Source organism: Pimephales promelas, chromosome 1 (assembly GCF_988280905.1).
Source record: "Pimephales promelas chromosome 1, fPimPro1.hap1.1, whole genome shotgun sequence".
Lineage (NCBI taxonomy): Eukaryota > Metazoa > Chordata > Actinopteri > Cypriniformes > Leuciscidae > Pimephales > Pimephales promelas.
Window position 1 is genome coordinate 42,387,838 of NC_142769.1, and position 13,314 is coordinate 42,401,151.

Below are 13,314 nucleotides of genomic sequence, written 5' to 3' on the forward strand. Positions count from 1 at the left end.
TTGTTCCAAACCTCTATGTGTTTATTTGTTCTGCTGAACACAAAGGTAGATATTTGGAAGAATGTTTTAATCAAACAGATCTCATTCCCCATTGACTACCATGTACTTTTTCCTACTATGGTAGTCAATGGGGAATGAGATCTGTTTGATTAAAACATTCTTCCAAATATCTTCCTTTGTTTATAGCAGAAAAAATAAACAGGTTTGTAACAACACGAGGGTGAGTAAATACTGGCAGAATTTTCATTTTTGGGTGAACTAACCCTTTAAATGACAACCTGATAAATGATACTTTTCAAAAGCACAATTCACCACATGAATCAGCAAATAATGCAAATGTAACCATTAAAAGGACAGACTAACCAAGACAAATAAACAGAAAACAGAAGTTATTTAAACTAAAGAATTTGTAAACAATGACATTTGAATACATTTTTCACTATGAATGAAAGTTAGGGTAAAATTCTCACTATTAACTAGTTGCTTATTAGCATGCATTTTACTTGTATATTGACTGTTTATTAGTACGTAAAAAGCACATATTAATGCCTTATTCTGCATGACCATATTCTACATCCCATATTCTCTTAACAACTACATTACTAACTATTAGTTTATTGAGGCAAAAGTCATTCTTAATACTAAGTGTCTTTTGTACAATTTTATTATTAATTATTTGTAATAATTGTATATTATTTTTGTTAATTATTATTAAGAAAAAAATTAAACTATTATTTATTTTTTATGAATATATTTTTACAGTAAGCTGGAATTTCTGTTTACTGTAACCCTACACTCTAAAAAATGCTGGGTTGTTTTAACCCAACTTTGGGTCAAATATGGACTAACCCAGCCGTTGGGTTAAATTTTTACATTACATTTTTAACCCAACATTTCGGGTTTGTCCATATTTGACCCAAAATTGGGTTAAAACAACCCAGCATTTTTTAGAGTGTACAGAGAGAAACCGTTTCCTACAATACAAAATCTAATCAAATTGACAGTTCAGGTCTAGGAATGCTAAATGCTAGAAACATAATAATCACTGCAGTAAAGATCCAATCATAGACTCTTAAGCAATTGCCTATTTAAATCCAAACAATGACTTTTTTTTTTTGGCCGGTCAGTGTATATTTTCACATCGTAAATGTATTATCATTTGTTTTCAGTGATTTATTGTTTATTAAAAAGAGCGTTATATGACATTCTCTGCGGTGTCTGAAGCAACATTGCACGCTCAAAGTCTAGTGTGACTGCAGCTTCACACTCCAAATACAATATAAGTTCATTTATTGGTGTTATTTTATTAAATATTTCTGCACCCAGAAACAAGTTAAAAAAGTTTCATTAAGTTTCAGCACAGAGGAGTGAAGAACAAAACGCAGATGTTTGGACAGACAGGATTCCTGAAGGAGCCCACGAACAAGAGCGAGTTCTCTCAGGACGTTGTGTTAACTTATAAAAAAAAAAAAACAGACAAATAGCAGCTCTTGAAGAGTGACGGATCAAGCAAATATATTTCGCCCTCAGGTCGGTAATATTTTCCCTAATAAAACACGAGCGCTCTAATGGTGTCGAACAAGGGCAAACATCGTACTGACACTCAGTCTGGTTTATAACAAGGGGTTTCAGAGCTAAAACTGAGAGACTTACCGCCACAGGAAGTGATGTTGCAGTGTTGCCAGGTAACAGGCCGCCGTTGCCAGGCGCAGTGCTGGTCGGGGAGAGTTTTTCTGTTCTGCCGATGGACACACTCCACTCGACGGGACTGGAAGCCGCTGCCGCACGCCACGGTACACGTCCTCCACGGTAACACCTTCCAGTGCACGTCACACATCTCGGAGGAGCAGTTCCTCACGGATGACGGCCTGAGAGGTGTTGGGGAATCACATCTTGAATTATACAAGAGCTTTGCATGTGAGAATAAGTGATGCTGAATATTGGCACCTTTCTTTTGGGTCGCATGTTTTGGAGGTGGAGTTGCTGAAGTGTCTGCATGACACCGTTCGGCTCTGTGTGGCCACCGCAGGCCCCAGACAACGACCCGTGCACTGTAAACACATCACGGGACATATACTGAATATATATAGTTGACATATATATGTGTCGTAAAATTGTAAATGCAAAGAGGAGAGAGTTTAACAAATGCTACATAAAAATGATTATAGATGGACGAATGACATGATTTTTTTTTTTTTTTTATGATTGCATAAGAGTCTGTTTGGTAACACTTTACAATAAGGTCTCATTTGTCAACATTAGTTCATGTAATAACTAACATGAACTATGAGCAATACATTTGTTACAGTGTTTATTAATCTTTGTTAATGTTAGTTAATAAAAACACAGTCGTTCATTGTTTGTTCATGTTAGTCCACAGTGAATTAACTGATGTTAACAAATACAACTTTTGATTTTAATAATGTATTAGTAATGGTGAAATTAACATTAACTACACTGTATGATCAGTAAGTTATGAAAACATATGTTTTTACATTGTCTTAACTCATCAAAATAAGTTAAGCAATTTTCAGTTTTTTTTTTTCCAAATCAGTTTAATGTAATTCTGGTTGAAATGAACTTGATTGTACTTTAAGGCAGCAACTTTTTTTTTGTTGTTGTTGTTTTTTTGTTTTTTTACAGTGTATTAACATAAACATTAATTTATTGTAAAGTGTTACTGTATATTATTTTTATTATAATATATTTACAATATATAATACATTTTTATTAAAATATATTAAATATACTTATTAAAAATAATATTTTAAGTGTTTCTTTTTTATTCAGTAACTGGCCAGTATTTTATATTATTAGAAACAGACATCTATATTATTATTTTTTTTTACATGTTGCACATATCTTTAAGTTATTAAATATCATTTAAATATATTTAAATATTAACCCAATTTACTTGCCTAATACATCACAATCCAATCAGCCATTGATCTTTTTTTTTTTTTTTTTTTTTTGTTATTTCAACTGATTTGAACATTAAAACGTTGTTGTTGTTTTTCACACTGAATTTTATCTTTCACTCGGAGATATTTCAAATTAATTCGTTTAAATTTTACAAATTTATTTTTTAAAAATACAACCATTTCTCTCAATTAATAAAGTTTCTAAAAGTTTAATAATTTGTAACAGAAATGAGGGAAAAAAAATGTTGTTTAAAAGTTTATGAAAAAGTATAGCTGATCACATTGCAATAAAATGTTCCAAAAGATTTCAAATAAATTCCTTTCTCTTGAACTCTATTCATCAGAGATTCCTGAAAATCAAAAATAACCACGGTTTCACAAAAACATTTAGCAGAACAACTGTTTTTAACATTGATAATAAGAAGAAATGTTAGAATGATTTCTGAATTATCAAGACTGGAGTAATGACGCCGCAAATTCAGCTTTTACCACATGAATAAACTACATTTTAAATTATATATATTCAGATAGAAAATGGTTATTTTAAATTATAATAACATTTCGCAATATTACTGTTTTTACAGTATTTTTGATCAAATAAATGCATCCTTGGTGAGCAGAATAGACTCCTTTCAAAAAATATTTAAATAAATAGCAATGAGTCCACAGAATATAAAATATTTGTGTATAATGGTTATCATCAATTTCAATATTTAGAAAACCTGCTGTACTGGTTACTGGCTAATGATTTCAAAATGTCCAAATATCAAACTATTAGTTTTACACAATTTTAGACACAGTTCCACATTAGAGCGGTTAGAACGAATATAAAAGTGCCAGTAAACGTACCTTCCCCCAGGGTCCGGTGAGCCACTCCACACAGGCGTGAGAGGTGCACTCTTCCCTGTCTTCAGGCCGAGGAAATCCTTCACACGCCGTACGGGACAGAACCCTCGTGCTCCCTGATGCCTCCACCTGCTGACAGGACACCCGCCTCTCTCGGAAGCCCCGCCCACAGGAACTGGAGCATTTCGACCACACTGTCGACACCCAACTGACACACACAGGAAGAACATTGCTCAAAGTCAGATTCAAAAATCTGAAGTGTTTACTTTTTACATGATGTTAAAATACTTCATAATCACATATCCTATAAAATTGTCAACATTAAATACCTATAAACTTCGAAATTTTTTAAAATGTGCAGTACACAATAAAGCACACTGAGTAACACTTTATTATTGTTGTTGTGCATAATTACATGCAACTAACCCTAAACAAACCATAACGTGTAGTTTATTATTTTTACTCAGAATTACACTTAAAATAAAGTGTAACTACACAATGTATAAAATGCCACAATGCAATGCACTCAACTTGACCTTCCGAGTCCAGTGTGATTGATGAGCCACAATTTATGATTTCACATGTTTTTAATCAGATCACCAAAAAATATATTTCAGAGATCATAAATTCTTCGCTATTCATTGAATAAACATGCAACGTTATAAGGTCATGTGACAACAATGTAGCATAATCCTGTGTGACATTACTTTTGCATATTACAATTAATTTGGTTGCACATAAATAAATATATAAAAACACAGTAGGTAGTACACAGTAAAACCGTTCATAATATAATGACACATGCAAGTATATGGTCATGTATATAGCCAGAATATTAACTTTGACAACATAGTGTTAAAAAATACAGGTTTTTTTACATTTCCTGAAAAGTTGCAGTTTTGATCATACAAGGTTTTCGATTATTTTAGCCTACCTATGTCACAAATATGATGTAAATCCTGCCCTGTCCAACTGACATAAACAGAAAGAACAGTTCAGAAAGTCAAAAATTTGAATTATAATGTGCGATTATTATAATTCCATTTGGAAATTACACCCTTCATCTGTAAATGATTACAGGACATGATTTATCCTCACACCAAAGATCCACCTGTAGCCTCCAATCTTATACTTGACATTTATCTAGTTTTTACCCATTTTCTCTGCACTCGCACAGTTAAACACACACCAACAAACCTCAAAGTTCTAGCTAACTCTGGATACGTGCCATTCCAAACCGAGAAGAATATATATCGCATTCCTTGCTGGCGATACGTATGGCTGTATATTTTTGGTTGTTGAAAAAGCACAGGTTGTGCCCGAGTCACTGGGGAGCTCGGAGCCTCTGCGGGGCATTTGGGGTTGTGTTAGAGCGAGAGAAGCAGTAACAAAGACACGCTTTGTGAGAGGATCTCCCGCTGATGGCTCTGAACTGACGCTAAGCGCTTTTACAGAGCCATATGATTCATGCGCTGAGCCCAGACGCATGGCAATAATCAGATGATGATTTTGGCATGGACGTATAGAAGTCGGAGAGCATTTGTATGCACTATCTATCCTGTGTTCACCGTGAAACCCTCAATCAATCAGCTCACGATATGAAACGTGGAATATGCTAATGAGTCAGGCTCGGAATATTTTCTCTGTGGAAAAAAAAAAAAAACTCCTGCTGGGTTTTATACCAAAGAGTGAGAGTATGTGCTAATAATATTCAGTTGACAAAATGTACATTTTTACTTTTTTAAATCTTGTATTAATATTTTGAATTAGCTTTTATTTTTTGATTTTTTTTTAGCTTTCATGTTAATAGACAAATTTCGGTTAAGTTTATTTTAAGGTTTTAATATTCCCGCTTTACTTCAATTAACAGAAATATATATTTTTTTAATATTTTTTTAAATATACATATGTCCCTGCTCTTATAGTTCTAAAAATGTTTCATGAAAAAGGTCAATGAAATTATCAATACTACAATTGCACTTTGCGAATGGCAAAACGAAATAAATAAATAAAACAAAAATACTTGTATTAACCAACTAGATCACATTTTAAATGTGTTGCTAATGCCATTTCACACGGTTTTTATGAAAAGCATGGTGAAGAAAGAAATCCTTCATTTTTGTCACCAAAATTAAGAAAAAAAAAAAATAGAAAAAAATAGAAAAACAGGGCACAAAAAACAATGCCCCTGCACGATTTAACTAAATCTATTATGGCAGTTACTGTAAAAATGAAATGTGAAAATGAATGAAAAGTGTGGATCAGATTGCATCCTTACAAAAATACAAAAATAACCAGTGAGATATCTTGATTTTCTAAGGCGTAAAATGTGTGATTTCTTAAGTAAAAAGAGTGTAAACAATACAAGCGAGACCACGCTAGTGATGCTAGCGGGCTAATGCTAGTAGCGGATGTTCGGAAAGTTGGATACAAGTAGCGATATCAAAGTAATCCGATTGTTTCCGATATAGAATATTAGTTTCATTTAATAAAAGTAATAACATTTTTCAAGGTAATTATAAAAAAATTGCACACACAAAAAATCCCTAAGCAAAAAATCAATCCGAGGGGGCAAATATTGGAAAAGTTCATTTCTAACCCTGGTGATAAAAATAATTCTCACTATACTTTTTATTCTAAACATTGTGATTTCTCTGCATTGTGTCGAAATGGTAAAAAAAAAAAAAAATCCACATGGATTTCTCTTGCCAGACCAGTGCACTGACAAAAAGAAGCTCTTTTACGCTGACAACTGATATCTGCTCTTCTCCAGCCCCATTGGACTCATAGAGTTTGATTCATGTGCTTCGTTGAGCATCTGCACAGCCCCTGAAAAGACTGATGCTGGGAAGGCAATGATAGATGGGCTGTTTGATGGAGAGAGGCACTTTGGCTGGGAATCAGAGGACCGGGGTGCTGCTCGAAGTTAAATGTATCACAGCTCACAAGATTGTGAAGGGTTCTGCTCTCTTTATATTGAAGTCTATGGAGAGATCCATCAGCAGACACTCATTTATCAAAGACTGTCACTGTGTCAGACTTCTAAATCGCTAACGTTCAGAGAACTGGGGTAATTATACAGTAGGTTTGATAGCACAGCCATATACAGTTTTTTTATGTCTTTGTTTATATTGCACCCAATCTTTATTTCTTTTTACTGTGTAATCTTCCCAGTTGTTTAGTAAGTAATGAATCCATTTGTTCAGACAGTGGGGTAATTATCCAGTTAATTTGCATTTATGTACTGTAGTTATTTTGGTCTTTAAACCAATGAATCAAACCCATAAATGAGTATATCAAAATACACACAACTCAAAGAACCAGTAAACTCCACTTTTAAAACCTGTAGTCAATAATTTGATCCCTTAAAACCCATCTTTGATCACCAAAATTCTATATTTAAAAGTTTTTTTTTTCCATGATAAAGTGATCTGAACCATACATTTATATATATATATATATATATACTTATAATACAATTTATGAAGTAGACATCCTATTCAGAAGTAGTAAGGGAAGTTTGGCAGATTTTTTATATGAATTCAACCTCTAATAAACAGATATAAAATAACAGGTATGTGCATTATAGCTCACTGGCACATCACAAATGGTGAATCTATAATTTTTTCTTTATATTTAAAACATTTTTGGACCTTTTTTCTAAAAAAAAAAAAAATATGGATGTTATCTTTTGAACTCTTGGCATGAGGTTTCTACCATTCTTTCATGATTGTTCTTGTTCATTGCCATTTCAAAATAAAGGTTTGAACATGCCTTAGGAGTATAAAAATATTCTTTTTCAAATTGATAAATTACGGCTCCTCTGTAATTTATTTTGAAAATCAATCACCAATATGGAAACTGGAGATTGTAAGCTTTCAAATGATATATAGTTTGTCCAGATTAGTTTAGGTTGAGTATAGGATATTACTGTTTTAAATATGTAGTGGCTGTGTATGCCAAACGTGTAGCCAGTCAACAGTAGGGGGCGTATGTCGGTGGAAGAGAGAGTTAATTTTCATTAATATTAGAAAAACAGTCCAGTGCTGGAGAGAGCTAAGTGGGAGGGCCTAAAAAAACAGACACGGATGTTGCTTTGATTCGCTCCTCATGTGGGTAACACTGGGTTTGAGTTCTACTCTACTAACATGCAGACTGTGTAATGCCAAATGAAGATGCCAAATGCTTCCGATTATGAAGTACATTTATTTATTAACGTATCGAAGCATACCTGGGAGGGCAGTCCAGGACGTTGCATGGTTGTTTTTGACTGATTGGTTTGGGAAGATGATGACAGACAGAATGAGCTGTCTCCCTTCCCTCTGACGTCAGACACTGTACCTTCCTCATCTGAGTCCCTCTGCTGCCACAGGAAGCGCTGCATGTGCTCCACTCGCCCAAACGCCACTCAAACTCTAAAAAAATGACAAAGACAAAAATTAGAGATGATATTCAAATTCCAGAGTGCGTTTCCCATACAAATATGTAGTTCGCTGCTTCAATACGATAGTACGATGCATCGTTGGAGAAATCAACTAGCTAGTAGGGCTGTTGAAACGAATTCCGAAATTCGAATATAATTCGAATATTAAAAAAAGCAATACTATTCGAATATTGCTTTTATATATATATATATATATATATATATATATATATATACATATATATATATATATATATACATACTTCCGAAGTGACCAGGTATAAACGGCCCCTTAGATCGCGTTCTTATTAACAATAATCTCCCTTATTGCTGTCTTTGCTGATTTTGAAATTAGCCTATGATCAATAAAATCTGAGCAGCTCATACATGTTGTTTTCGGTGATGTCTAAATCCTTAAATCCGCATATAGCGCGGGAATTGAAGATCGGATTTATATCTGTTTTGCAAAAACACATTTATGTGACCAGGTGTAAATGGAATCGTTTTGATAAATCAGATAGCTATCCGATCTGAGAATACGCATGAAGTGGCCAGGTGTAAACAGCCCCTAAATGTTTATTGTAGTAATGTTAGAATGTTCCCTCTAGTGGGCCGAACGTGTAACAACAACCACAGGCTATAGTGGCATTGATGATCCATAGGAAAGTGTAATGTCATAAATAATAATAATAGGTTAAATTTGAGCGTTTAATATTCGAATATTATTCGAATATTATATAAAATAAGGAATGGACTTCGAATAGTATTATAGAGGAAGATTGACGGCCCTACTAGCTAGTCACGATTGTTTCCCGAAACCCATTGTCGCAAAGTATCGTTCAACCACGTTGGTTTCGCATGTGGTGGAGTAACTTTTAATGAAACTGTTTGGGTTAGGTTAACGCTAGATTAACGCTAGATTTTTACAATTAACGCTAGATTTTTTATCTTATCTGAGGACTATTTCTAATTGTTCTCAGTTATTTTGATTTCTTACCAGACTCAATATTTGGCTCGTTCTTACATAGTAGAGCACGTTCGCACATGCGCACTCTTCAAAATCGGTACTTAAAATCTAAAAAAAACAAAAAGATGTAAATTACATTTGTATGTATTTTAAATAAATGGCACCGGTTGTACTGAATGTCAGCTTGCTTATTTTGCCCAAGATAAGGATTTATTACGTCCAAATGTGATGCAATATAGAAACTATGCCTCTAACCACAGGTCGAGAGTTGTCGTTCAAACCACACAACTTTGTGATGCTGTTTGCGAATGTTCGTTGGAACGATTGCTTCGAGAAACACCGACTCGTTGAACTATGCTGATGTAATAGACGGAACTTGCGACCATATTTGGCTAACGATGCTTTCGGGAATGCACCCCTGGTCAATACCAATAAGCAGATCATTATTTAAAAATGACTTTTAAAAAAGTTTACTTTAGTTTGTCATTTATTTAGTTTAAATATTATATATAGTATAAAATACTATAGAATTGTTTTATTAAACTGTGCTATTGTTTTGTAAACTGTGCTAAAAACTTTTTCATTTGTGTTTTAAAAAAAGTGCATACAGACAATGTTTTCAATGCAATCCCATTCACACAGAGCCGCGTAAATGACTAAAAACGCTGTTACACTGTATGCATGCCATGCCAGTAGCTGACGATGTCACTATGGACTGAGTTTAATATGCCATTTTGGTACCGACCGACTACTGTTTGACCACCGATAATGGTAGTTTTCAAAAACTTGCACTATGAAACCTGTTTTCAAAATTTTGCATATATTTGCATAAATATAGAAATAGGAAAAATGAGCATGCACAATTAAATACTGACCAATCCAACATAAACAGATACTGATAAATAAAAAAATGCCTACTAGTGATCAATATGGTACCGATATATCATCCCTAATAAACAATGTATTTATCTACACTCCAAACATGCACCAATATGTTTATTTGTTAAGAAAAGTTCAATTATAAAGGATACGGAATGAATTCAAAGTGAGAGGTTATGCAGTCCATTAACAAGCGCTTCAAGGATACTAGGAATCTGGGCTTGAATATCCACACAATCGTCTCTGTCTTTTAAAATTTCTGGCATTGTGCCGGAACTGAAAAGAAGACTGGAGCTTTAACAAGACACAAATGAGCCTTCTAAACGGTTGGTTCTCTATGTGATGTCCAGTTCATGTCCAAGCCTTCAACACAACTCATAACAATTTTACTTTCCTGTCTATTCTGCGTGTTGAGTTTCATTAGAAGACAACAGCTATTCATCATTCACAGACTTTTATACTAGTACTTTTTTATTTGTTTTTTGCTTCTTTTTTTATCGTCACATTAAACATACAACAAAAAGACACACAAACCCAGTAACAAATAATAACAACATACATGAATAAAGAACAAAACCATATGTATATTACAATTGGATGTTGTGCATCATTTTTAAATCCCTAACATAAAGCTATTATCTTAGATAATGATATTAGTGCATGGAATTTGATCTTTAATGCCTCATGATTTTTTAGATTTACCCTCATTTATTTTTAATACATCTCATCCTTTGCTTGGTGTCATGTGATGTGATAGCTTTTTATGCTTTCTCTTCAATGACAGCTTTTTGTAAAAAAAAAAAATATGAAAGCTTAGATGACATGAGCTTGCCAAGATGAATTGTGGAATTGCCTCGTCTGTGAAGGAGATAGGCAATGATCCTTTAAAGCTTGGTTAAAGAAGCTATCTTAATGTGAAAGCCTTCAAATCAAGAGCGTGCATCTGATGCTTGAAAATGTTGTCAACGTAGGATCAATAGGATTTAAAAAAAAGCCAAATGTGCTGGCAAAAAAAGCTCCTATGCTTTATGGTACCCTCCTGTATTAGCAATACGACACTCGTAAGAGTATTGTTTTTCCGAATACCAGTACGACTGCAAATACGTTTAATACAACACTTCAATAAACAAAACGTTATTATTAAATGTAATTTTAGACACAACATTTTAAATATTGATGTTTTCGTTTTATTTCACCAATGAAAATAGTTCGAAGAATTGTAGTGCTTCTCCGAGCAACTCACAGCCGCGTTTTTGACCGATTTGGGAGAGTCAATGATTCAATGAGCCATTCATAAAGCAGTCATATGCTCAAGTGGACGTCATGGGTGGAATTTAACCTAGTCCAGCTAAAACCTCTGTGGATCAAATGGGTGGAGCTTGTCTCAATTAGGTTTAGCAATAGGGTTATGGGTGGTGTTGGGGTGTGGATAGACCTTCAAGCTCCACCCATTATGTCCAGAGAACTGAACGAATCAGTGAAATGAATGATTCAGTGATTCAATGACTCGATCATCAAGACTCTCCACAACAGTTTCCTATTTAAAAATAGGCTTATTTAATTTCCATATTCAAAATTGTATATTTCAAACATTAATCTCATCACATTAAACTATTTATGTAATTGTATTTGCAGTGTAAATTCATTAATACCACCTCTTAGCAGCATTAAAGTGTCAGTGTAAATACATCTAGTGTAAATATCACTTCTATTTTGTTCACTGATTTCATTTGATTGGTAAAACTAGTTAATCATTTTCATTAGTCAATGTATTTTTTAAAAAATTGGGTTCATTTTGTAGATTTTATTTTGCCTTGAGCTATAGTGTAGTTTCATAAGATATGTTTATGATATTGTGACGACCCTACTGTGCGCTATTCTAAAATTATAGAGAGCTCTTGTCTCTCCTCACCCAAGTTGTTTCTCTTCACACTAACCTTGTGAAAGCACATGAATCCAAGCTGTGAGACGCTGCTGGTTGTTGGTCTGTGTTTGGCACTCGTAACGTCCGTCAAATTTCCCTCCATGCGTGTTCATCTCCAGAACACGTCCTCCCGCCAGCATGCGGTAGCTCACGTCTGGACTCTGCTTCAGGGTCTGGTTCTGATAGGACCACTTGATGGGCTTCTTGTGACTGGAGACCACTGGACAACCTAATGGGGTTATGGGTGAATTTTAAGAGGAGATGGATTTGACATCTCGTGAGCTTAGAATTATAAGGTTCTATCTCCGTTTAGGGTAGTTCTGAGATATTGAGCATCAAAGTTTTTACATCCCAGCTGGCAAAACTGTTACGTAGTATAATCTTCTATTATAGCTTTATCTATTAATCTTTTTTTTTTTTTTTTTTTTAAATAACACCACACAGGCAATTAATAAACACTTAATGGATCAGATTATGTCAAAAACTAATTTCGACCAAAAGTGGAGATAGAACCTTATAATTCTAAGCTCACGATCTCCTTTCATTTGCAATTAGTTTTAAAAAGCAAGCCATGTATTCACTAAAGTCTGCAAAACATGCACTGAAAAGCATTTAAGACTCAATTAAACAGTCTTAATGGAAAATCTAAACTCACAAACACAAAGACACAAAGCTGTCCAATTTGTCAAACACATACCGTAAACTCACATCCCTAAGCTGTCCTCATTTAGCAACCTTTTAGAAATGTATGTATGTCATGAAACATCTCTTTGTTGGATTTTTGTACGTTTTTAATTAGTATTTTTAAAGGTTACTGAGGTAAAATATCTCAAAATTCTTGAAATTAAATAAATTTGCTTTGTGAAACAAGCTAAAAACACATCTGTTATAAGATATTCTTTGAAAACAAGTCTCTCACAGTCATACACAATAACAAAATGGAAAATGATGAAGGTAAGACTAATTATATGGTGTTTAAATTACAAAACAAGCTCATCCCATTTACACAACATGAAAAGTGCTGTACCTATCCTTAAGATATCTCCTGGTTTGACCGTGACGCTGGTGCCGATCACAGAGGTCATCAGAACCCTCTTCCTGTTCATTTCCTTTGAAGGCTCGTGCTCAGATTCACCCAAAGATCCTGCTGCCATGAAAAGAGGATTGTGTCATCAAACGCAATCAACCACAGCATTCCTATAGGTACTGTAGATTGCTTTGTTTTTTGATGGTTGAATGACCTCAAAAAGTGGAATTATTATTCTTAGTCAGAGCATTTTTCCAATCAGCAGAGAGATTATCCCTGACTTTGATGGAGACAGAAATGACCCCTCAATTAATAAAATACTGAGAG

General features: G+C 34.0%; 1 protein-coding gene across 2 annotated transcripts in view; it reads right to left on the bottom strand.

Annotated features, from left to right (window-relative positions):
• The window catches only part of adamtsl3 (ADAMTS like 3), a 165,272-nt gene that overhangs the window by 2,579 nt on the left and 149,379 nt on the right, over positions 1-13,314 (bottom strand). The window contains exons 25-30 of one of the 2 annotated variants that reach the window (XM_039659427.2): positions 12,988-13,104; positions 11,974-12,189; positions 7,999-8,182; positions 3,771-3,975; positions 1,948-2,051; positions 1,654-1,868 (exon numbers count right to left, since the gene is read on the bottom strand). In XM_039659427.2, coding sequence (XP_039515361.2) covers positions 1,654-1,868; positions 1,948-2,051; positions 3,771-3,975; positions 7,999-8,182; positions 11,974-12,189; positions 12,988-13,104 — 1,041 coding nt within the window. Of the gene's footprint in view, positions 1-1,653; positions 1,869-1,947; positions 2,052-3,770; positions 3,976-7,998; positions 8,183-11,973; positions 12,190-12,987; positions 13,108-13,314 lie in introns of both variants that reach the window. The other variant, XM_039659425.2, reaches the window with a different exon arrangement.